General features: G+C 44.2%; 3 protein-coding genes and 1 long non-coding RNA gene across 6 annotated transcripts in view; all 4 read left to right on the forward strand.

Moving 5' to 3' along the window:
• Positions 1 to 1,708: 1,708 nt before the first annotated feature.
• Positions 1,709 to 7,768, forward strand: LOC135509119 (uromodulin-like). The gene is made up of 6 exons (XM_064929480.1): positions 1,709 to 4,104; positions 4,322 to 4,479; positions 5,366 to 5,608; positions 5,812 to 5,986; positions 6,539 to 6,644; positions 6,975 to 7,768. Exons 1-6 carry the CDS (start codon positions 3,913 to 3,915, stop codon positions 7,091 to 7,093), a joined length of 993 nt encoding a protein of 330 aa, XP_064785552.1. The 5' UTR covers positions 1,709 to 3,912; the 3' UTR covers positions 7,094 to 7,768.
• An 11-nt stretch (positions 7,769 to 7,779) lies between these two features.
• LOC135509122 (uncharacterized) lies at positions 7,780 to 11,784 on the forward strand. 2 transcript variants are annotated; one of them, XR_010450895.1, is made up of 3 exons: positions 7,780 to 8,026; positions 10,286 to 10,569; positions 11,588 to 11,784. It is a non-coding gene; the product is annotated as an uncharacterized LOC135509122 (long non-coding RNA). The 2 variants fall into 2 exon arrangements; XR_010450896.1 differs by having other exon boundaries at positions 10,425 to 10,569.
• Positions 11,785 to 13,070: 1,286 nt separating this feature from the next.
• On the forward strand, positions 13,071 to 20,954 carry LOC135509123 (uromodulin-like). 2 transcript variants are annotated; one of them, XM_064929483.1, is made up of 7 exons: positions 13,071 to 15,216; positions 15,761 to 17,691; positions 17,909 to 18,066; positions 18,954 to 19,196; positions 19,400 to 19,574; positions 20,127 to 20,232; positions 20,563 to 20,954. In XM_064929483.1, exons 2-7 carry the CDS (start codon positions 17,500 to 17,502, stop codon positions 20,679 to 20,681), a joined length of 993 nt encoding a protein of 330 aa, XP_064785555.1. In that variant the 5' UTR covers positions 13,071 to 15,216; positions 15,761 to 17,499; the 3' UTR covers positions 20,682 to 20,954. The 2 variants fall into 2 exon arrangements, with proteins under 2 accessions (XP_064785555.1, XP_064785554.1); XM_064929482.1 differs by lacking the exon at positions 13,071 to 15,216 and having other exon boundaries at positions 15,267 to 17,691.
• Positions 20,955 to 20,962: 8 nt separating this feature from the next.
• Positions 20,963 to 22,438, forward strand: part of LOC135508789 (cyclic nucleotide-gated cation channel beta-1-like) — a 66,680-nt gene continuing 65,204 nt past the window's right edge. Inside the window, exon 1 of the mRNA XM_064929008.1 lies at positions 20,963 to 21,784. The gene's annotated coding sequence lies outside the window, so the exon portion shown is untranslated. The remainder of the gene's footprint in view (positions 21,785 to 22,438) is intronic.

The raw sequence follows: 22,438 nt of genomic DNA on the forward strand, positions 1-22,438 counted from the left end.
ATCCCACCATACCTTCTCCGCTATGAAATCTGGTTTCAGAGCTGGTCATGGGTGCACCTCAGCCACGCTCAAGGTTCTAAACGACATCATAACCGCCATCGATAAGAGACATTACTGTGCAGCCGTATTCATCAACCTGGCCAAGGCTTTCGACTCTGTCAATCACAACATTATTGGCAGACTCGACAGCCTTGGTTTCTCAAATGATTGCCTCGCCTGGTTTACCAACTACTTCTCTGATAGAGTTCAGTGTGTCAAATCGGAGGGCCTGTTGTCCGGACCTTTGACAGTCTCTATGGGTGTGCCAAAGGGTTCAATTCTCGGGCCGACTCTCTTTTCTGTATACATCAATGATGTTTCTCTTGCTGCTGGTGATTCTCTGATCCACCTCTACGCAGACGACACCATTCTGTATACTTCTGGCCCCTCCTTGGATACTGTGTTAACTAACCTCCAGATGAGCTTCAATGCCATAAAACTCTCCTTCCATGGCCTCCAACTGCTCTTAAATGCAAGTAAAACTAAATGCATGCTATTCAATCGATCACTGCCCGCACCTGCTCGCCCGTTCAGCATCACTACTCTAGACGGCTGTCACTTAGAATACGTGGACAACTACAAATACCTGGGTGTCTGGTTAGACTGTAAACTCTCCTTCCAGACTCACATTAAGCATCTCCAATCCAAAATTAAATCTAGAATCGGCTTCCTATATCGCAAAAAAGCATCCTTCACTCATGTTGCCAAACATACCCTCGTAAAACTGACCATCCTACCGATCCTCGACTTCGGTGATGTCATCTATAAAATAGCCTCCGACACTCTACTCAACAAACTGGATGCAGTCTATCACAGTGCCATCCGTTTGGTCACCAAAGCCCCATACACTACCCACCATTGCGACCTGTACGCTCTCGTTGGTTGGCCCTCGCTTCATACTCGTCGCCAAACCCACTGGCTACAGGTTATCTACAAGTCTCTGCTAAGTAAAGCCCCGCCTTATCTCAGCTGTCACCATAGCAGCACCCACTCGTAGCGCGCGCTCCAGCAGGTATATTTCACTGGTCACCCCCAAAGCCAATTCCTCCTTTGGTCGTCTTTCCTTCCAGTTCTCTGCTGCCCATGACTGGAACGAATGGCAAAAATCTCTGAAGCTGGAGACACATCTCCCTCACTAGCTTTAAGCACCAGCTGTTAGAGCAGCTTACAGATCACTGCACCTGTACATAGCCCATCTGTAAACAGCCCATCTATCTACCTACCTCATCCCCATACTGGTATTTATTTTGCTCATCCCAGTATCTCTACCTGCACATTCATCTTCTGCCGATCTACCATTCCAGTGTTTAATTGCTATTTTGTAATTACTTTGCCACCATGGCCTATTTATTTCCTTAACTTACCTAATTTGCATTCACTGTATATAGACTTTTTGTTTTCTTTTGTTCTGCTGTATTATTGACTATGTTTTGTTTATTCCATGTGTAACTCTGTGTTGTTGAATGTGTCGAATTGCTACGCTTTATCTTGGCCAGGTCGCAGTTGCAAATGGGAACTTGTTCTCAACTAGCCTACCTGGTTAAATAAAGGTGAAATAAATAAAGGAGCCTTCCTCAGCGATGATGGCGGTGAGTGAGTTGTTATAGGGGATAATGGCTGTAAAAAAAATGGAGGGAGGCTATAGATACTGAGCTGAGAGGGGAAAGAGTTTGGACACATGGAATGCCTGGCAAAGGTTGTCTAGCGCAGGTACCTCATAATTCCTCCTCTCCCACCCCAGCTAATGCTTTTCAAAGCTGTTTCCTATAGTGAATAAACAACTATGATGGTCAAATGTCTTCCAGATAAGTAGTTTTTCATTTTTCCATTTTCATCAAAAGGGATAGGTACTTGTGGAGGAGAATTAAAAATAGTCTCTAGTCCAAGTGAAGGCTTCTCCTTCACAGTACTGTAACTATTACTAATGGTGAACAGGACTAGCACAGGTCTGCAATGACAGTATCCTGTGAAGTGTGATGAACTTGTCAAGATTTGGAGCAGAAGATGCATACCCAAAGAAGGTTAACAGACTAATGACTCAAACTTGAAAAAAATGAACAAATAGCATTTCCACAGTAAATTCCCTCGGTGCTTTTCAACATTTGCATCAACAATATTTGTCTTCCCTACCCAGCTTACACATACTTCTACAAGGGCTCCAAGTACTGGAGGTTTGATAACCAGAAGATGAAGGATGACCCAGACTACCCCAGATCCATCCTTAAAGACTTTATGGGCTGTGATGGAGCCCCAGGCGTGGACCCAGATACAGATGACACAGTTACAGGCCGCAAGTGGCCAACAGTGGACCGGCCAAAACCACAACCACCAGTTGGCTCAGTCCCGGATGAGGTGGACAGAGAGACCAATTAGGATTACACCAACGATGTGGATTATGAACCTGATGCGAAGGACAAAGGGGTGGATGTGGTGGTGAGGATGGCTGAGAACGAGGCCAAGGTTATGACCCTGATCATAGTGACCGTGCCCCTGGTCCTGGTGCTGTTCATCCTACTATTGATCTATGCTATTATCAACACCCTGCAGAAGAAAGAGGCGCGCAGACTTTTGGTAAACTGCAAATGATCCCTGCAGGAGTGGGTTTGATCTGCTCCAGAAATGGATTCACACACACGCAAACACATACACAAACCATACATAGGCACATTCCATTTGAACACATATATACACACAAGCATTACATAAAATACAAGCACACAGTTTCCCTATCTTTCCTTCATGGTGCTTTAACCGATCTTGATTTAAGCCTGTTTATAACAGATAATATGCACTTTTAACGTCCCGTGTTTAGATTTTTGTTAGTTGCGGTTGTAGTTTAGCTACAGATTTCCGTGAATGTCCTTATAAAACAGAGTGGTGGTGCGTGAATGTCTAACAGTTGTGTGTGCTGTAAACACAAGACCACCGTCTCCCACTGTGTCTTTCTTCTAGGGGGGGTAGTACCCTAGCAGTGCTATAGCCTATGCAGACGAGTAGGCCTAGGCCATCTCCATTGGAAGACCATAAAAAATTGAGACGTTCTGCAATTGACTGGTGCAATTAGGTTGCTGATAGGCTGGGAAAGATGGGGTGACTTCATTTCTGTGCTTGGCCAATGAGGTTACTCGATGGAAGTTGGGGCGCTCCGAGGGAAATTAAAGTGTGTGACTGGGAGTAGGCTTATTGCTCAGATACAAATAAACAGGTGTTTTACATTCAGGTAATCACCTAGGTCTATGGTAATTACAGCTCCAGGACTTTCGATCTGTTGAGTATATAAGGCTCCGTTTTTTTTTGTATTCTTCAGACAGGGCTATGTTACTATGACCTTCCAGTAATTCAAGTCAGTACAAAAATAAATATATATTTTGGAAACAGATTGCAAATAACCAATGGCGCTCAAATTCAACTTGAAGGTGTGTAGATACTGTTATGCTTGTATTGAAACGAAAGGACACGTTTAGAAACTACACTGTAGAAAATTAATTAAACCTGTTAAATGTCATGTAGGTTAATTGCTGTGGAATTTACCAGGTATTTGTGGTCCTCGTCATTTTCTGCTGTGACTGTGTCCTTGGTGAGAAACACATTTGTCTGATTTCTATAGCTTGCGAGTATTTACTTGATCATTTCATGAGTGGCCTCCATTGATGTCATGTTTTCTCTCAGGAATATGCACTGTCACACACTGCACTGACACAACCAAGTGTTTGCTATCCCTCGACAAAAGCAACTGCAAATGTGCTGTTGGCTACTATGGAGACCTGTGTGACAAAGGTTTAAACATTTTGGTAGACCAGAATAACTACAATAGTTCTATTGGAATTTGTTCTAAAACTGTTTTAATTTATTTTAGTTGCTACCATCAATGTCATGTGTGGCAAAGACTACATTACTATCATGGTGAATGAGGACTTTTTCCAGTACTACAAAGTACCTATGGAATCTCTGCACTTGAAGAATGAGTCTTGTCGTGCCCAAAAGGAGGTTATGTCTAACGTCCCATACTACATTGTGCGGATATCAAAGGATCAGTACATTTCCTGTGGTGGTAAACCACTGGAGGTAAGTATGATTCATCCCACACTTCATATTATCCTTTGATAATCCTGTCTCAGAAAAGGCCTAATCTCAAAGCTCAACACACTGCTCTATAGTTGTCATGCGCCGATTTGAGGGCAGAGGTTTTTACCCTTGTTATCGCAGCAAGTCCAAGTGGTGACTTATTTATGAAGCTGGAAGTTTGTTTTTACTGGCATTGTGCTCTCTCTTTTTACAACAGAAAAACATCACTCACATTGCATACGCCTTAACTCTCATGTCGGCCCCTCAAGTCTATGGAAATATAATAAGAGACCCAATGATAAAAATTGAGTACACGTGTATCTACCCATACATCCGCACTGTCAGTTTGCCGTACCCCATCATCCCCTTCTCTAGGTAAGGCCCACTCTCTAAAAATTGACTTGATCACAACTTAATGTACTTAAAGTTTGTCTTGCTCTATTACTGGCACGACCTAACAAGTAGACTCACTTGAGATGCAATTTGTCACATTGCCTTATTATTTGATACTGGGTTTCCTCTCCAGGAACAATTCTGGGCTCTAGTTTGAGCCTGTACAATAGGTCCAGGAGTTATTCTTGCTAGTCTGACATTACTGATGTTCCAGCTGTTGATGGTGTTAAGGGTAAATGTTATACTAATCTTGGTTATTATTTCTCAATTCTCTTCGTGAAAGCCACCACTGTCTTGTAACCCCCATGGCTAGTTGTAGGTGGTTGGTTGGAATTTAGAAAATGCTGTTTATTTCACTTTTGCCATGTGACGCAATCTTGATTTCAATTATTCTCATTGATTGAGACAGGTGGGTGTCCACACAAGTGCTGCATGTCATGAGTGTGACTCAGAAATAAAGCTTTGTGTTGAATGACACTTGTCTGTCTCAATGGGAGAAGATTTGAAATGGGGAAGATGGTGGCATACACCGTTGTTGCATTACTTCCTTGAGGATAATGTATTGACTTTAACTGGGCATTTTCTAAATTCAAACAAACCACCTGCACCTAGCCGTGAACTTTTAGAAGACAGTTGTGGCTTTCAAGTGGGCCATTGAGGAATATTCACTTAGTGAGTGTTGGTAGAATATTTAGCTTACCCTTAATTTTTTACCTTTTTATTAATACTACCTAGGTAGCAACCGCCATCTGGGACAGCGAGTAATGTCGAACTAACCACTGATTTATAAGCAGGAGTTCTTCCGGTTCAGGTAATGTGGATATGACAAGCATTTCTCTCACAGTAATCCTGTGCTGTTTTGGTTCAGTGAGACTGTGATGCGGATGGGTGAGTTGGATGCCAAGGTGGAGATGGCCCTCTTCACAGATCACACCTACACAGAGGCGTTCCAAAGCTCACCGCTGATCCACCTCCGGGACAGGGTGTATGTGGAGATCAAGGTCGTGGAGCTGGAGGACGTCTTCCACTTGAGGGTGAATGAATGCTGGGCCACACAGTCCCCCAAACCCAACCAGTCAGACGGCTCCGTTCACACCCTGCTGCGCAATGGGTGAGTGGACAATCAACATTTATCCCCGGGAACATGTACGCCTACTTCTGCTCTTGAAACATGGCATGAAGAATTAATTTAGCATGCTGTGAGCAATTCAGTTGAGCTGAGGTCAATTTGGCATGTCCGACTAATTGTGGCAGATCAGTGTTAAATTTGATGAAGGTCTTGGATTTATTCAACCCAAGACACTCCCCTCACAGGTGTGTGAATGACGAAACTGTCACCTTTCTCAATACGACAATGGGCGCCAATGGAGAGGCCTCAACCATCCGGTACAGCTTTGACATGTTCCGCTTTGTTGTGGAGCCTCATGACCTGTACCTGCACTGCACAGTGCGCTTGTGCTCCCTGGATGATGACGAACCCTGCATTCCTGTAAGTTCACTGGCCCTTGGTGCAGCGGGCTAAGGCACTGCATAGCGGTGCTAGCTGTGTCACTACAGATCCTGGTTCGATTCCAGGTTTTGTTGCCGCGAACGGGAGACCCATGAGGCGGCGCACAATTGGCCCAGTGTTGTCTGGGTTAGGGGAGGGTTTGGCTGGCCGGGTTGTCCTTGTCCCATCGTGCTCTAGCGACTCCTGTGGCAGGCCAGGCGCAATGCACACTGACACGGTCGCCAGGTGTACGGTGTTTCCTTCGACACGTTGGTGCGGCTGACTTCCGGGTTAAGTAAGCATTGTCAAGAAGCAGTGCGGCTCGGCGGGGTTGTGTTTCGGAGGATGCACAGCTCTCGCCCTTCGCCTCTCCCCAGTCCGTACGGGAGTCGCAGCAATGGGACTAGACTGTAACTACCACTTGAATACAATGAAATTGGGATGACAAAAGGGGTTAAAAAGGCTCAAATATTATTTATATTCATGAAGAAAATGCATTTTCAGGTGGCATGGCATACAAGATTGTCTTTTATTAATGCTTTACTGCTACAGGAGTGCAAATCTATAACCAAGAGGGCTGCAGTGCGTGGAGACCCAACTCAAGGTCTACTGTCATATGGACCAATCAGGATTGACATACCAGACCGACCCCAATCTAGTAAGGATTTGTTTCGTTATCTACGCAAGATTAAAATATATTTTCTTGCCGGGCTCAAATGTTGCCCTTGCTCACTCTACTTGCCTGCATTTTTTTTTTGTATGATTGTGACGTAGACCAGAGGGCTATACTACAAAAGCTCAACATGGGTATATGTTTTTGGTTGAGTCATTCTTTCAATTTTCAAAATAAATGGTTATGTAAGACTGTTACCATTGATCCTGTTACTGTTATCATTGATCCTACATTGTAGTATACCCCTCTGGGCTCATGTTGCAGCTAGAGGCAGGGTGGTGTGAAGTGTTTTCAACAGTCTTGACTTTGTTCCAGATCTGCTGCTGCTGATGATTCCTGTGGCTGGCATCTGGGTCCTGGGCCTCTTCCTCCTCGCCCTAATCACCATCGCTAAGGCAGGAAACCGACGACTGTCACAGCTAGCAAACCGCTGAAATCCAACTTGAATAAAAATAATAATTTCTATGACAATTAAATGAGTCCCTCTCTGCAGAAATGTTGTGCCTTTGACATTTTATAAACATGACTTACCACAGAGCTCTGAGCATTCAGCCCTGTAGTTCAATGTGGCTGTGGGTTACAAACAAGTTCAAACATGAGTTACTGGTTTAAATCATGACTGGGCTCATCAAACACCAACTCCTATTATAGTGTAGTGATTCTTAGCTGTCAGCAGATGGCAGTAGGAGCCAACTGGGTGGTCGGTCTATAATTCATCCCCAGGGGGAGGGGAGTTTATTTTCAAGAAATTGCTTTGTCTAATAGACTTCTTCCCACAGTATGTAGGCTACATTAACTTTCCTCCCGATTTCTCTAGCAGAGTCACTGCTCTGTTTGTCTTCTCAGAAGGCAGTGAGTTTATTGGACTCAATGTAATCCAGGATCGCCTGCAAGAGGAATGCGGTGGTTTAACTCAAAGAAGAAATGCTGTTCTTACCTTTAGCTCATGTGGGCCATTAAGAACTGGGCATGAATGGAAAACTGACTCACGCCTTAAATAACCCATGATCACATATATTGGGATAATTTCTACCAGTTCTAACCCGAACTGTTTCGCAAACGATCCGATTTCAGCGCGCCACGACCCAATGCCCAGTGGTTGAACTGCGGAGAGACTTGAACACAAACTGGATTTTGAACTCAACCAAAGAGTTTGACTATGCAGTCACATAGCAGATCACTTGACGGCAATTTTCAATCACATCTGAATGACAGTCCATTGCACGGGCGAACGAGGCTGCATAAAAATGGCATCTCTCTGGAGAAGCGCTTCTCCGAGGCTGTGGAAACAAATAATGGCCTTAATCGTCTTGCTCTTGCGCAACAGGCTTGTTACCAATGCGGACGAAGACCATTTCAACGCAGAGGTACAGTATGTTGTATACGTGTGTCCTTTAATGTCAAAATATGGACGTTTTTATGGTGCGTAAATATGTAGAATTGTGGCCAATGAACTTAGTTTCCTTTAACTGAAACGTTGCATGACCATCTCTTATCCTGGTCAGGTAATCTAAACTGATCTTGCATTTTATGTGATCTAATGACTTCTCATGCGCTGATTCATGGACATATTTGATGCACACATGTATGACCCTTGACCTTTCCAATAATGGATATTGGGCAACATTCCCACTTCATGCATGGCAGGCAGATTATTAAGACTAATCGTGTGTTGTGTAAAAGTTTGACCTCTAGGGTTAACCCCTATTTACATGCTTGTAAACCACAATGTGTTCCTCATCTACTGTACTGCTTATCCTGCAGGCATGTTGTGCAAGATATCCAGAATGAGCACCCTGAGTCACCATTTTGGTGGCCTGAAGCTGCTTTTATTTCTCTCTCTCTTGCCCTCTCTCTGTTTGTGTGTGTGTGTATGGGTCTATGTGTGCAGGCGTGCAGTGCATGCTTGTTTACAGAGAAAGTATGAGCTCTCTGGTTGTGCTCAGTGGGCCCATTTGTTTTTAAATTCCCCTGTCAAGGCTTTTGCAAGGCAAGCTCTCTATGCTGTATTGGCTGGGTCTCTTGTTTCCATTGGATTATCAGTGGTATATTAATATTGTACGCCAGACTTTACAGCCAGACACACGTCTGCTTGTGGCTATATTAATCAGTAGCGTGCCGTGGTTCTGGGGCCTGGGCCTTCAGTGAAGTCCTACACAGTCCCACCTGAATTAATCCACCTCTTATTACCATCATTATGATGCCATGGCTCTAGACACTATATATTTAGACAAACGCAGTATAACCAGGCGTTGCGTCACCTTGAAATTGACATTTTTATTCAGAGAATTGCAGGGGAAGAGTACAATACCTTTTCATTGTGCAGCTTCGTTGCCCTGCGCGCTTGTTCGTTGAGCTGTAGATCCACTCGGGTGTCCCCAAAAGTTTTCAAAAGCACCATTGCTTGTAAGTGCCCAGCCGTACTTTGGTGTCTCGTTGCTGCCTTGGTTAGACAACTCAGGTTTGCAAAGCCAGTGTGGCTCCAAACACTAAATCGATCACTTGCAAATAATAGGCATTCCCAGCAGTACAGTTTGCAGTGCTTCTCGGAGCCTGTGAGTCATTGATAGCACCCATAGTTGAAAGTGGCGAACGAACCCCTTTCCCGCCTGTGACAGGCTTTGTAGCGTCGGCATCTACCTCTCCTGACAATGTCCAACTTTTCTTGAAAAGTTTGTCTTGAGAAGGGCGTTATAATTATATCCTCGACCAAATCGATATCTTCTCCTTCCGCCATTGTGGGTTGAAAAAACAGCTTAGTAGTACGCAAATTAATTCGTTGATCAATTTCAGTTTCCTAGTTCTGAGACCTGTCCATATAGGACCTGCCTCTCAATATTGGTAATCCAATCAAAAGACGTGCACGCACTACGCCTGCAAGCTGGCTCCTGTGTAACACTGGAGCCAGCCAGCAGGCGTACAATAGCCAACTCTAAAGCTGATTGGTTGACACTAAATTTTAATTTCCATTCACTTTAAGCTACAAGCCACCCGCACTGTTGATTCTGAAGGCCTGAGGGCAGATTTTAGACCCCTGGCAACACATGATGGCTGAATATGATTGGATAAAAGATCTAACATAAAGACCAGCCCTCCAAATCTCAACCTGGGGTTGGAAGCAGTGCAACCAAGAGGAACGCTATGAAATGAAGAGTGTAACTCTTACTCTAGGGAATAATTTAATACATATTTGTGGGAAAATAATATATTTAAAAAAAATTATATTCTGATGATGTTTAGGCCAGCAGAGAAGGCCTTGCTGGCCCTGACGGCCCACCACTGATATTAATGGTATATATTGTACAGTCGAATTTAGACGGTTTATGTCGAATTTGTGTTGTAATTTACATGTATTAAAATCTGTATATCAGTATTTTGTTTTGGGTTAAATGCTTACATTCCAAAGCTTTTACTCTTACACCCAATGACGTCTGCTCTATCCTATTATCTGTTGGGCCGACCCTGTGGTTATCTAAACTGCCAGTAAGAAGGTGTGACTCAAAGAGTAATGCCATGAAGTAATAGAAACCATCTGTTTCTCTGTCCTCTCTCTATATATTTTAACTGCTCTCCCTTTGATATTGCTCTCAATTCTCTTGTCTCTCTATTTGTCTCTCTTTCTCTAGCTCTCACGCCATCTATCTATCTCTGTTGTATAATTGTAGTCGTGGTGGCGGAGGTTTGGCTACCTGTCTCAAGCCAGCAGACAGATGTCAACCATGCAGTATGGATACCACTGGCAGCCTCCCATTTCTCTCCCTCCAGGTATTGACCTCTTCCTGGTTGCGGTGCATGAGCTAGGCCATGCTCTGGTTCTGGGGCACTCTGATGGCTCCCCTTTACCAGTACATGGACACAAAGATCTTCTCACTCCCAGAGGATGATAGGAATGGAATACAGAAGATATATGGTGAGGAGCCTGCCCTCAGGCCCCCACAGCCATCACACACACACGCACGGATAAACATGCACACACATGCTTATACTACCGTTTAAAAGTTTGAGGTAACTTAGAAATGTCATTGTTTTTAAAAGAAACACACTTTTTTGGTCCATTAAAATAACATAAAATTGATCGAAAATACAGTGTAGACATTGTTAGTGTTGTAAATAGCTATTGTAGCTGGAAATGTCAGATTTTTGATGGAATATCTACATAGGCGTACAGAGGCCTGTTATCAGCAACCATCACTCCTGTGTTCCAATGGCACGTTGTGTTAGCTAATCCAAGTTTATCATTTTAAAAGGCTAATTGATCATTAGAAAACCCTTTTGTAATTATGTTAGCACAGCTGAAAACTGTTGTCCTGATTAAAAGAAGCAATAAAACTGTCCTTCTTTAGACTAGTTGAGTTCAGCATTTGTGGGTTCGACTACAGGCTCAAAATGGCCAGAAACAAATAACTTTCTTCTGAAAGTCATTAGTCTATTCTTGTTCTGAGAATTGAAGGTTATTCCATGTGAGAAATTGCCAAGAAACTGAAGATCTCCCTTCACAGAACAGCGCAAATGGACTCATAACCAGAATAGAAAGAGTGGGAGGCCCCGGTGCACAACTGACCAAGAGGGCATGTACATTCGAGTGTCTAGTTTGAGAAACAGATTGGCAGCTATGTTTTTATTTGATTTTTTTAACCTTTATTTAACTAGGCAAGTAAGTTAAGAACAAATACTTATTTTCAATGGCGGCCTAGGAACAGTGGGATAACTGCCTGTTCAGGGGCCTAGGAACAGTGGGTTAACTGCCTGTTCAGGGGCAGAACGACAGATTTGTACCTTGTCAGCTCGGGGGTTAGTCCAACACGAAAAGAGATTTGGCCCTGAGTGTTGAAAGACCGAGAACTGAAGAAAATGGAGTTTCTTGTGAGTCATTCGTCCTTTGTACCACACGGTTTCATGATCCATCTTGTCACCGTCCTCTCCTGCAGATACTGGCGTTTTGATGAAGAGTTTCGCACCGGTGACAGCGACTACCCGAAACCTGTCTCCAGGTGGGGCAAGGTCCCATCCTCTGCTACCACCGAAATATACTCCTGGGCTACAATATCCGGACCCCTTCAACAGCCGGTATGGGGCATGGAACCCCGCAGATCCCCTACGACTGGAATACCGACATAATCTACCCGAGGACTACATTTACATTTACATTTAAGTCATTTAGCAGACGCTCTACAGGCCCCTCAGGTGCGACGTCACCGCACGAAGAGGCAAAAACAGTCCTACCCCCCATCGCGACGTCCCCCAAAGGCTAATTTTCTAGCCCCTGCTATTTGCTTACTTGCTAACCCGGTCTGCTAACTGCTAGCTTGCCGGGCCCGGTCTGCTAACTGCTAGCCCTGGCTAACTGCTTGCTTGCTAACCCGGTCTGCTAAATGCTAGCCCCTGCTAACTGCTAGCATGCCCCGGTCTACTAACTGCTAGCTGCCGGCCCCGGCCTGCTAACTGCTAGCTTACCTGCCCGGTATGTAACTGCTAGCCCATGCTAACTGCTTGCTTGCTAACCCGGCCTGCTAACTGCTAGCTTGCCCCGGTCTACTAGCTGCTAGCTTGTTTAGCCCTGGCCTACTAACTGTTAGCTTGTTAGCATCGGCCTGCTAACTGTCTGAATCGCCATGTCCCCATCCAGCCCAACCACTCACTGAACAAATATGTTCACTTGGCTACGCATGCCTCTCTCTAATATCAATATGCCTTGTCCATTACTGTCCTGGTTAGTGATTACTGTCTTATTTCACTGTAGAGCCTCTAGCCCTGCTCAGTATGCCTTAACCAACCATGTTGTTCCACCTCCTACATAAGCGATGACATCACATACAAACTAAGCTTGATGCCCTCAATCTCACACAAATTATCAATGAACCTACCAGGTACAACCCCAAATCAGTAAACACGGGCACCCTCATAGATGTCATCCTAACTAATTCGCCCTCCAAATACACCTCTGCTGTTTTCAATCAAGATATCAGCGATCACTGCCTCATTGCCTGCATCCGTAATGGGTCTGCGACCAAACGACCACCCCTCATCACTGTCAAACGCTCCATGAAACACTTCTGCGAGCAGGCCTTTCTAATCGACCAGCCCGGGGTATCCTGGAATGACATTGACCTCATCCCGTCAGCAGAGGATGCCTGGCTATTCTTTAAAAGTGCCTTCCTCACCATCTTAAATATGCATGCCCCTCTCAAAAAATGTAGAACTAGGAATAGATACAGTCCTTGGTTCACTCCAGACCTGTCTGCCCTTGACCAGTACAAAAGCATCCTGTGGCGTTCTGCATTAGCATCGAATAGCCCCTGTGATATGCAACTTTTCAGGGAAGTTAGTAACAAATATACACAGGCAGTTAGAAAAGCTAAGGCAAGCTTTTTCAAACAGAAATTTGCATCCTGTAGTACTAACTCAAAAAGTTCTGGGGCACTGTAAAGTCCATGGATAATAAGAGCACCTCCTCCCAGCTGCCCACTGCTCTGAGGCTAGGAAACACTGTCACCACCGATAAATCTACTATAATTGAGAATTTCAATAAGCATTTCTCTACGGCTGGCCATGCTTTCCATATGGCTACCCATACCCCGGTCAACTGCCCGGCAACCCACCATTTCTCCTTTACCCAAATCCAGATAGCTGATGTTCTGAAAGAGCTGCAAAATCTGGGCCCCTACAAATCAGCCGGGCTAGACAATCTGGACCCTCTCTTTCTAAAATGATCTGCCAAAATGGTTGCAACCCCTATTACAAGCCTGTTCAACCTCTCTTTCGTATCGTCTGAGATTCCCAAAGATTGGAAGGCTGAGCGGTCATCCCCCTCTTCAAAGGGGGTGACACTCTAGACCCAAACTGCTACAGACCTATATCTATCCTACCCTGACTTTCTAAGGTCTTCGAAAGCCAAGTTAACAAACAGATTACTGACCATTTAGAATCCCACCATACCTTCTCCGCTATGAAATCTGGTTTCAGAGCTGGTCATGGGTGCACCTCAGCCACGCTCAAGGTTCTAAACGACATCATAACCGCCATCGATAAGAGACATTACTGTGCAGCCGTATTCATCAACCTGGCCAAGGCTTTCGACTCTGTCAATCACAACATTATTGGCAGACTCGACAGCCTTGGTTTCTCAAATGATTGCCTCGCCTGGTTTACCAACTACTTCTCTGATAGAGTTCAGTGTGTCAAATCGGAGGGCCTGTTGTCCGGACCTTTGACAGTCTCTATGGGTGTGCCAAAGGGTTCAATTCTCGGGCCGACTCTCTTTTCTGTATACATCAATGATGTTTCTCTTGCTGCTGGTGATTCTCTGATCCACCTCTACGCAGACGACACCATTCTGTATACTTCTGGCCCCTCCTTGGATACTGTGTTAACTAACCTCCAGATGAGCTTCAATGCCATAAAACTCTCCTTCCATGGCCTCCAACTGCTCTTAAATGCAAGTAAAACTAAATGCATGCTATTCAATCGATCACTGCCCGCACCTGCTCGCCCGTTCAGCATCACTACTCTAGACGGCTGTCACTTAGAATACGTGGACAACTACAAATACCTGGGTGTCTGGTTAGACTGTAAACTCTCCTTCCAGACTCACATTAAGCATCTCCAATCCAAAATTAAATCTAGAATCGGCTTCCTATATCGCAAAAAGCATCCTTCACTCATGTTGCCAAACATACCCTCGTAAAACTGACCATCCTACCGATCCTCGACTTCGGTGATGTCATCTATAAAATAGCCTCCGACACTCTACTCAACAAACTGGATGCAGTCTATCACAGTGCCATCCGTTTGGTCACCAAAGCCCCATACACTACCCACCATTGCGACCTGTACGCTCTCGTTGGTTGGCCCTCGCTTCATACTCGTCGCCAAACCCACTGGCTACAGGTTATCTACAAGTCTCTGCTAAGTAAAGCCCCGCCTTATCTCAGCTGTCACCATAGCAGCACCCACTCGTAGCGCGCGCTCCAGCAGGTATATTTCACTGGTCACCCCCAAAGCCAATTCCTCCTTTGGTCGTCTTTCCTTCCAGTTCTCTGCTGCCCATGACTGGAACGAATGGCAAAAATCTCTGAAGCTGGAGACACATCTCCCTCACTAGCTTTAAGCACCAGCTGTTAGAGCAGCTTACAGATCACTGCACCTGTACATAGCCCATCTGTAAACAGCCCATCTATCTACCTACCTCATCCCCATACTGGTATTTATTTTGCTCATTTGCACCCCAGTATCTCTACCTGCACATTCATCTTCTGCCGATCTACCATTCCAGTGTTTAATTGCTATTTTGTAATTACTTTGCCACCATGGCCTATTTATTTCCTTAACTTACCTAATTTGCATTCACTGTATATAGACTTTTTGTTTTCTTTTGTTCTGCTGTATTATTGACTATGTTTTGTTTATTCCATGTGTAACTCTGTGTTGTTGAATGTGTCGAATTGCTACGCTTTATCTTGGCCAGGTCGCAGTTGCAAATGGGAACTTGTTCTCAACTAGCCTACCTGGTTAAATAAAGGTGAAATAAATAAAGGAGCCTTCCTCAGCGATGATGGCGGTGAGTGAGTTGTTATAGGGGATAATGGCTGTAAAAAAAATGGAGGAGGCTATAGATACTGAGCTGAGAGGGGAAAGAGTTTGGACACATGGAATGCCTGGCAAAGGTTGTCTAGCGCAGGTACCTCATAATTCCTCCTCTCCCACCCCAGCTAATGCTTTTCAAAGCTGTTTCCTATAGTGAATAAACAACTATGATGGTCAAATGTCTTCCAGATAAGTAGTTTTTCATTTTTCCATTTTCATCAAAAGGGATAGGTACTTGTGGAGGAGAATTAAAAATAGTCTCTAGTCCAAGTGAAGGCTTCTCCTTCACAGTACTGTAACTATTACTAATGGTGAACAGGACTAGCACAGGTCTGCAATGACAGTATCCTGTGAAGTGTGATGAACTTGTCAAGATTTGGAGCAGAAGATGCATACCCAAAGAAGGTTAACAGACTAATGACTCAAACTTGAAAAAAATGAACAAATAGCATTTCCACAGTAAATTCCCTCGGTGCTTTTCAACATTTGCATCAACAATATTTGTCTTCCCTACCCAGCTTACACATACTTCTACAAGGGCTCCAAGTACTGGAGGTTTGATAACCAGAAGATGAAGGATGACCCAGACTACCCCAGATCCATCCTTAAAGACTTTATGGGCTGTGATGGAGCCCCAGGCGTGGACCCAGATACAGATGACACAGTTACAGGCCGCAAGTGGCCAACAGTGGACCGGCCAAAACCACAACCACCAGTTGGCTCAGTCCCGGATGAGGTGGACAGAGAGACCAATTAGGATTACACCAACGATGTGGATTATGAACCTGATGCGAAGGACAAAGGGGTGGATGTGGTGGTGAGGATGGCTGAGAACGAGGCCAAGGTTATGACCCTGATCATAGTGACCGTGCCCCTGGTCCTGGTGCTGTTCATCCTACTATTGATCTATGCTATTATCAACACCCTGCAGAAGAAAGAGGCGCGCAGACTTTTGGTAAACTGCAAATGATCCCTGCAGGAGTGGGTTTGATCTGCTCCAGAAATGGATTCACACACACGCAAACACATACACAAACCATACATAGGCACATTCCATTTGAACACATATATACACACAAGCATTACATAAAATACAAGCACACAGTTTCCCTATCTTTCCTTCATGGTGCTTTAACCGATCTTGATTTAAGCCTGTTTATAACAGATAATATGCACTTTTAACGTCCCGTGTTTAGATTTTTGTTAGTTGCGGTTGTAGTTTAGCTACAGATTTCCGTGACTGTCCTTATAAAACAGAGTGGTGGTGCGTGAATGTCTAACAGTTGTGTGTGCTGTAAACACAAGACCACCGTCTCCCACTGTGTCTTTCTTCTAGGGGGGGTAGTACCCTAGCAGTGCTATAGCCTATGCAGACGAGTAGGCCTAGGCCATCTCCATTGGAAGACCATAAAAAATTGAGACGTTCTGCAATTGACTGGTGCAATTAGGTTGCTGATAGGCTGGGAAAGATGGGGTGACTTCATTTCTGTGCTTGGCCAATGAGGTTACTCGATGGAAGTTGGGGCGCTCCGAGGGAAATTAAAGTGTGTGACTGGGAGTAGGCTTATTGCTCAGATACAAATAAACAGGTGTTTTACATTCAGGTAATCACCTAGGTCTATGGTAATTACAGCTCCAGGACTTTCGATCTGTTGAGTATATAAGGCTCCGTTTTTTTTTGTATTCTTCAGACAGGGCTATGTTACTATGACCTTCCAGTAATTCAAGTCAGTACAAAAATAAATATATATTTTGGAAACAGATTGCAAATAACCAATGGCGCTCAAATTCAACTTGAAGGTGTGTAGATACTGTTATGCTTGTATTGAAACGAAAGGACACGTTTAGAAACTACACTGTAGAAAATTAATTAAACCTGTTAAATGTCATGTAGGTTAATTGCTGTGGAATTTACCAGGTATTTGTGGTCCTCGTCATTTTCTGCTGTGACTGTGTCCTTGGTGAGAAACACATTTGTCTGATTTCTATAGCTTGCGAGTATTTACTTGATCATTTCATGAGTGGCCTCCATTGATGTCATGTTTTCTCTCAGGAATATGCACTGTCACACACTGCACTGACACAACCAAGTGTTTGCTATCCCTCGACAAAAGCAACTGCAAATGTGCTGTTGGCTACTATGGAGACCTGTGTGACAAAGGTTTAAACATTTTGGTAGACCAGAATAACTACAATAGTTCTATTGGAATTTGTTCTAAAACTGTTTTAATTTATTTTAGTTGCTACCATCAATGTCATGTGTGGCAAAGACTACATTACTATCATGGTGAATGAGGACTTTTTCCAGTACTACAAAGTACCTATGGAATCTCTGCACTTGAAGAATGAGTCTTGTCGTGCCCAAAAGGAGGTTATGTCTAACGTCCCATACTACATTGTGCGGATATCAAAGGATCAGTACATTTCCTGTGGTGGTAAACCACTGGAGGTAAGTATGATTCATCCCACACTTCATATTATCCTTTGATAATCCTGTCTCAGAAAAGGCCTAATCTCAAAGCTCAACACACTGCTCTATAGTTGTCATGCGCCGATTTGAGGGCAGAGGTTTTTACCCTTGTTATCGCAGCAAGTCCAAGTGGTGACTTATTTATGAAGCTGGAAGTTTGTTTTTACTGGCATTGTGCTCTCTCTTTTTACAACAGAAAAACATCACTCACATTGCATACGCCTTAACTCTCATGTCGGCCCCTCAAGTCTATGGAAATATAATAAGAGACCCAATGATAAAAATTGAGTACACGTGTATCTACCCATACATCCGCACTGTCAGTTTGCCGTACCCCATCATCCCCTTCTCTAGGTAAGGCCCACTCTCTAAAAATTGACTTGATCACAACTTAATGTACTTAAAGTTTGTCTTGCTCTATTACTGGCACGACCTAACAAGTAGACTCACTTGAGATGCAATTTGTCACATTGCCTTATTATTTGATACTCGGGTTTCCTCTCCAGGAACAATTCTGGGCTCTAGTTTGAGCCTGTACAATAGGTCCAGGAGTTATTCTTGCTAGTCTGACATTACTGATGTTCCAGCTGTTGATGGTGTTAAGGGTAAATGTTATACTAATCTTGGTTATTATTTCTCAATTCTCTTCGTGAAAGCCACCACTGTCTTGTAACCCCCATGGCTAGTTGTAGGTGGTTGGTTGGAATTTAGAAAATGCTGTTTATTTCACTTTTGCCATGTGACGCAATCTTGATTTCAATTATTCTCATTGATTGAGACAGGTGGGTGTCCACACAAGTGCTGCATGTCATGAGTGTGACTCAGAAATAAAGCTTTGTGTTGAATGACACTTGTCTGTCTCAATGGGAGAAGATTTGAAATGGGGAAGATGGTGGCATACACCGTTGTTGCATTACTTCCTTGAGGATAATGTATTGACTTTAACTGGGCATTTTCTAAATTCAAACAAACCACCTGCACCTAGCCGTGAACTTTTAGAAGACAGTTGTGGCTTTCAAGTGGGCCATTGAGGAATATTCACTTAGTGAGTGTTGGTAGAATATTTAGCTTACCCTTAATTTTTTACCTTTTTATTAATACTACCTAGGTAGCAACCGCCATCTGGGACAGCGAGTAATGTCGAACTAACCACTGATTTATAAGCAGGAGTTCTTCCGGTTCAGGTAATGTGGATATGACAAGCATTTCTCTCACAGTAATCCTGTGCTGTTTTGGTTCAGTGAGACTGTGATGCGGATGGGTGAGTTGGATGCCAAGGTGGAGATGGCCCTCTTCACAGATCACACCTACACAGAGGCGTTCCAAAGCTCACCGCTGATCCACCTCCGGGACAGGGTGTATGTGGAGATCAAGGTCGTGGAGCTGGAGGACGTCTTCCACTTGAGGGTGAATGAATGCTGGGCCACACAGTCCCCCAAACCCAACCAGTCAGACGGCTCCGTTCACACCCTGCTGCGCAATGGGTGAGTGGACAATCAACATTTATCCCCGGGAACATGTACGCCTACTTCTGCTCTTGAAACATGGCATGAAGAATTAATTTAGCATGCTGTGAGCAATTCAGTTGAGCTGAGGTCAATTTGGCATGTCCGACTAATTGTGGCAGATCAGTGTTAAATTTGATGAAGGTCTTGGATTTATTCAACCCAAGACACTCCCCTCACAGGTGTGTGAATGACGAAACTGTCACCTTTCTCAATACGACAATGGGCGCCAATGGAGAGGCCTCAACCATCCGGTACAGCTTTGACATGTTCCGCTTTGTTGTGGAGCCTCATGACCTGTACCTGCACTGCACAGTGCGCTTGTGCTCCCTGGATGATGACGAACCCTGCATTCCTGTAAGTTCACTGGCCCTTGGTGCAGCGGGCTAAGGCACTGCATAGCGGTGCTAGCTGTGTCACTACAGATCCTGGTTCGATTCCAGGTTTTGTTGCCGCGAACGGGAGACCCATGAGGCGGCGCACAATTGGCCCAGTGTTGTCTGGGTTAGGGGAGGGTTTGGCTGGCCGGGTTGTCCTTGTCCCATCGTGCTCTAGCGACTCCTGTGGCAGGCCAGGCGCAATGCACACTGACACGGTCGCCAGGTGTACGGTGTTTCCTTCGACACGTTGGTGCGGCTGACTTCCGGGTTAAGTAAGCATTGTCAAGAAGCAGTGCGGCTCGGCGGGGTTGTGTTTCGGAGGATGCACAGCTCTCGCCCTTCGCCTCTCCCCAGTCCGTACGGGAGTCGCAGCAATGGGACTAGACTGTAACTACCACTTGAATACAATGAAATTGGGATGACAAAAGGGGTTAAAAAGGCTCAAATATTATTTATATTCATGAAGAAAATGCATTTTCAGGTGGCATGGCATACAAGATTGTCTTTTATTAATGCTTTACTGCTACAGGAGTGCAAATCTATAACCAAGAGGGCTGCAGTGCGTGGAGACCCAACTCAAGGTCTACTGTCATATGGACCAATCAGGATTGACATACCAGACCGACCCCAATCTAGTAAGGATTTGTTTCGTTATCTACGCAAGATTAAAATATATTTTCTTGCCGGGCTCAAATGTTGCCCTTGCTCACTCTACTTGCCTGCATTTTTTTTTTGTATGATTGTGACGTAGACCAGAGGGCTATACTACAAAAGCTCAACATGGGTATATGTTTTTGGTTGAGTCATTCTTTCAATTTTCAAAATAAATGGTTATGTAAGACTGTTACCATTGATCCTGTTACTGTTATCATTGATCCTACATTGTAGTATACCCCTCTGGGCTCATGTTGCAGCTAGAGGCAGGGTGGTGTGAAGTGTTTTCAACAGTCTTGACTTTGTTCCAGATCTGCTGCTGCTGATGATTCCTGTGGCTGGCATCTGGGTCCTGGGCCTCTTCCTCCTCGCCCTAATCACCATCGCTAAGGCAGGAAACCGACGACTGTCACAGCTAGCAAACCGCTGAAATCCAACTTGAATAAAAATAATAATTTCTATGACAATTAAATGAGTCCCTCTCTGCAGAAATGTTGTGCCTTTGACATTTTATAAACATGACTTACCACAGAGCTCTGAGCATTCAGCCCTGTAGTTCAATGTGGCTGTGGGTTACAAACAAGTTCAAACATGAGTTACTGGTTTAAATCATGACTGGGCTCATCAAACACCAACTCCTATTATAGTGTAGTGATTCTTAGCTGTCAGCAGATGGCAGTAGGAGCCAACTGGGTGGTCGGTCTATAATTCATCCCCAGGGGGAGGGGAGTTTATTTTCAAGAAATTGCTTTGTCTAATAGACTTCTTCCCACAGTATGTAGGCTACATTAACTTTCCTCCCGATTTCTCTAGCAGAGTCACTGCTCTGTTTGTCTTCTCAGAAGGCAGTGAGTTTATTGGACTCAATGTAATCCAGGATCGCCTGCAAGAGGAATGCGGTGGTTTAACTCAAATCTAACAGACCTTCTGGATAATTGGAAGTAACTTGTAAGACAATTGTATTTTGAGGGTATCCTCCACAATTACCTTCTTAGTATAGTACGGCTGTACCTTTTTTCTCTACTCGTCCCTCATCGTGCAGGAAAGCTATTGACTGAAGGGGAAGTAGGTAACAATATGCCAGAAGAAATGCTGTTCTTACCTTTAGCTCATGTGGGCCATTAAGAACTGGGCATGAATGGAAAACTGACTCACGCCTTAAATAACCCATGATCACATATATTGGGATAATTTCTACCAGTTCTAACCCGAACTGTTTCGCAAACGATCCGATTTCAGCGCGCCACGACCCAATGCCCAGTGGTTGAACTGCGGAGAGAACTTGAACACAAACTGGATTTTGAACTCAACCAAAGAGTTTGACTATGCAGTCACATAGCAGATCACTTGACGGCAATTTTCAATCACATCTGAATGACAGTCCATTGCACGGGCGAACGAGGCTGCATAAAAATGGCATCTCTCTGGAGAAGCGCTTCTCCGAGGCTGTGGAAACAAATAATGGCCTTAATCGTCTTGCTCTTGCGCAACAGGCTTGTTACCAATGCGGACGAAGACCATTTCAACGCAGAGGTACAGTATGTTGTATACGTGTGTCCTTTAATGTCAAAATATGGACGTTTTTATGGTGCGTAAATATGTAGAATTGTGGCCATCGCCTTATGAACTTAGTTTCCTTTAACTGAAACGTTGCATGACATGATCATATATAAAGTGAAATAAACAATTAACAGTAAACATTACACATACAGAAGTTTCAAAACAAAGACATTACAAATGTCATATTATATATATATATACAGTGTTTTAACAATGTACAAATGGTTAAAGGACACAAGATAAAATAAATAAGCATAAATATGGGTTGTATTTACAATGGTGTGTGTTCTCCACTGGTTGCCCTTTTCTCTGGCAACAGGTCACAAATCTTGCTGCTCTGATGGCACACTGGAATTTCACCCAGCAGATATGGGAGTTCATCAAAATTGGATTTGTTTTCGAATTCTTTGTGGATCTGTGTAATCTGAGGGAAATATGTCTCTCTAATATGGTCATACATTGGGCAGGAGGTTAGAAAGTGCAGCTTAGTTTCCACCTCATTTTGTGGGCAGTGAGCACATAGCCTGTCTTCTCTTGAGAGCCATGTCTGCCTACGGCGGCCTTTCTCAATAGCAAGGCTATGCTCACTGAGTCTGTACATAGTCAAAGCTTTCCTTAATTTTGGGT

The sequence above is a fragment of the Oncorhynchus masou genome, chromosome 22 (assembly GCF_036934945.1).
Source record: "Oncorhynchus masou masou isolate Uvic2021 chromosome 22, UVic_Omas_1.1, whole genome shotgun sequence".
Taxonomy (NCBI): domain Eukaryota; kingdom Metazoa; phylum Chordata; class Actinopteri; order Salmoniformes; family Salmonidae; genus Oncorhynchus; species Oncorhynchus masou.

Bases quoted from the DNA above. Each gene is read 5' to 3' on its own strand.
- LOC135509119 (XM_064929480.1), top strand. From the start codon at position 3,913: ATGTGTGGCAAAGACTACATTACTATCATGGTGAATGAGGACTTTTTC. The intron at 4,105-4,321 runs GTAAGTATGATT...TTTTTACAACAG, and splicing joins GTGGTGGTAAACCACTGGAG to AAAAACATCACTCACATTGC. The intron at 6,645-6,974 runs GTAAGGATTTGT...ACTTTGTTCCAG, and splicing joins ACCAGACCGACCCCAATCTA to ATCTGCTGCTGCTGATGATT.
- LOC135509123 (XM_064929483.1), top strand. From the start codon at position 17,500: ATGTGTGGCAAAGACTACATTACTATCATGGTGAATGAGGACTTTTTC. The intron at 18,067-18,953 runs GTAAGGCCCACT...GTTTTGGTTCAG, and splicing joins CCCATCATCCCCTTCTCTAG to TGAGACTGTGATGCGGATGG. The intron at 19,197-19,399 runs GTGAGTGGACAA...CTCCCCTCACAG, and splicing joins CACACCCTGCTGCGCAATGG to GTGTGTGAATGACGAAACTG.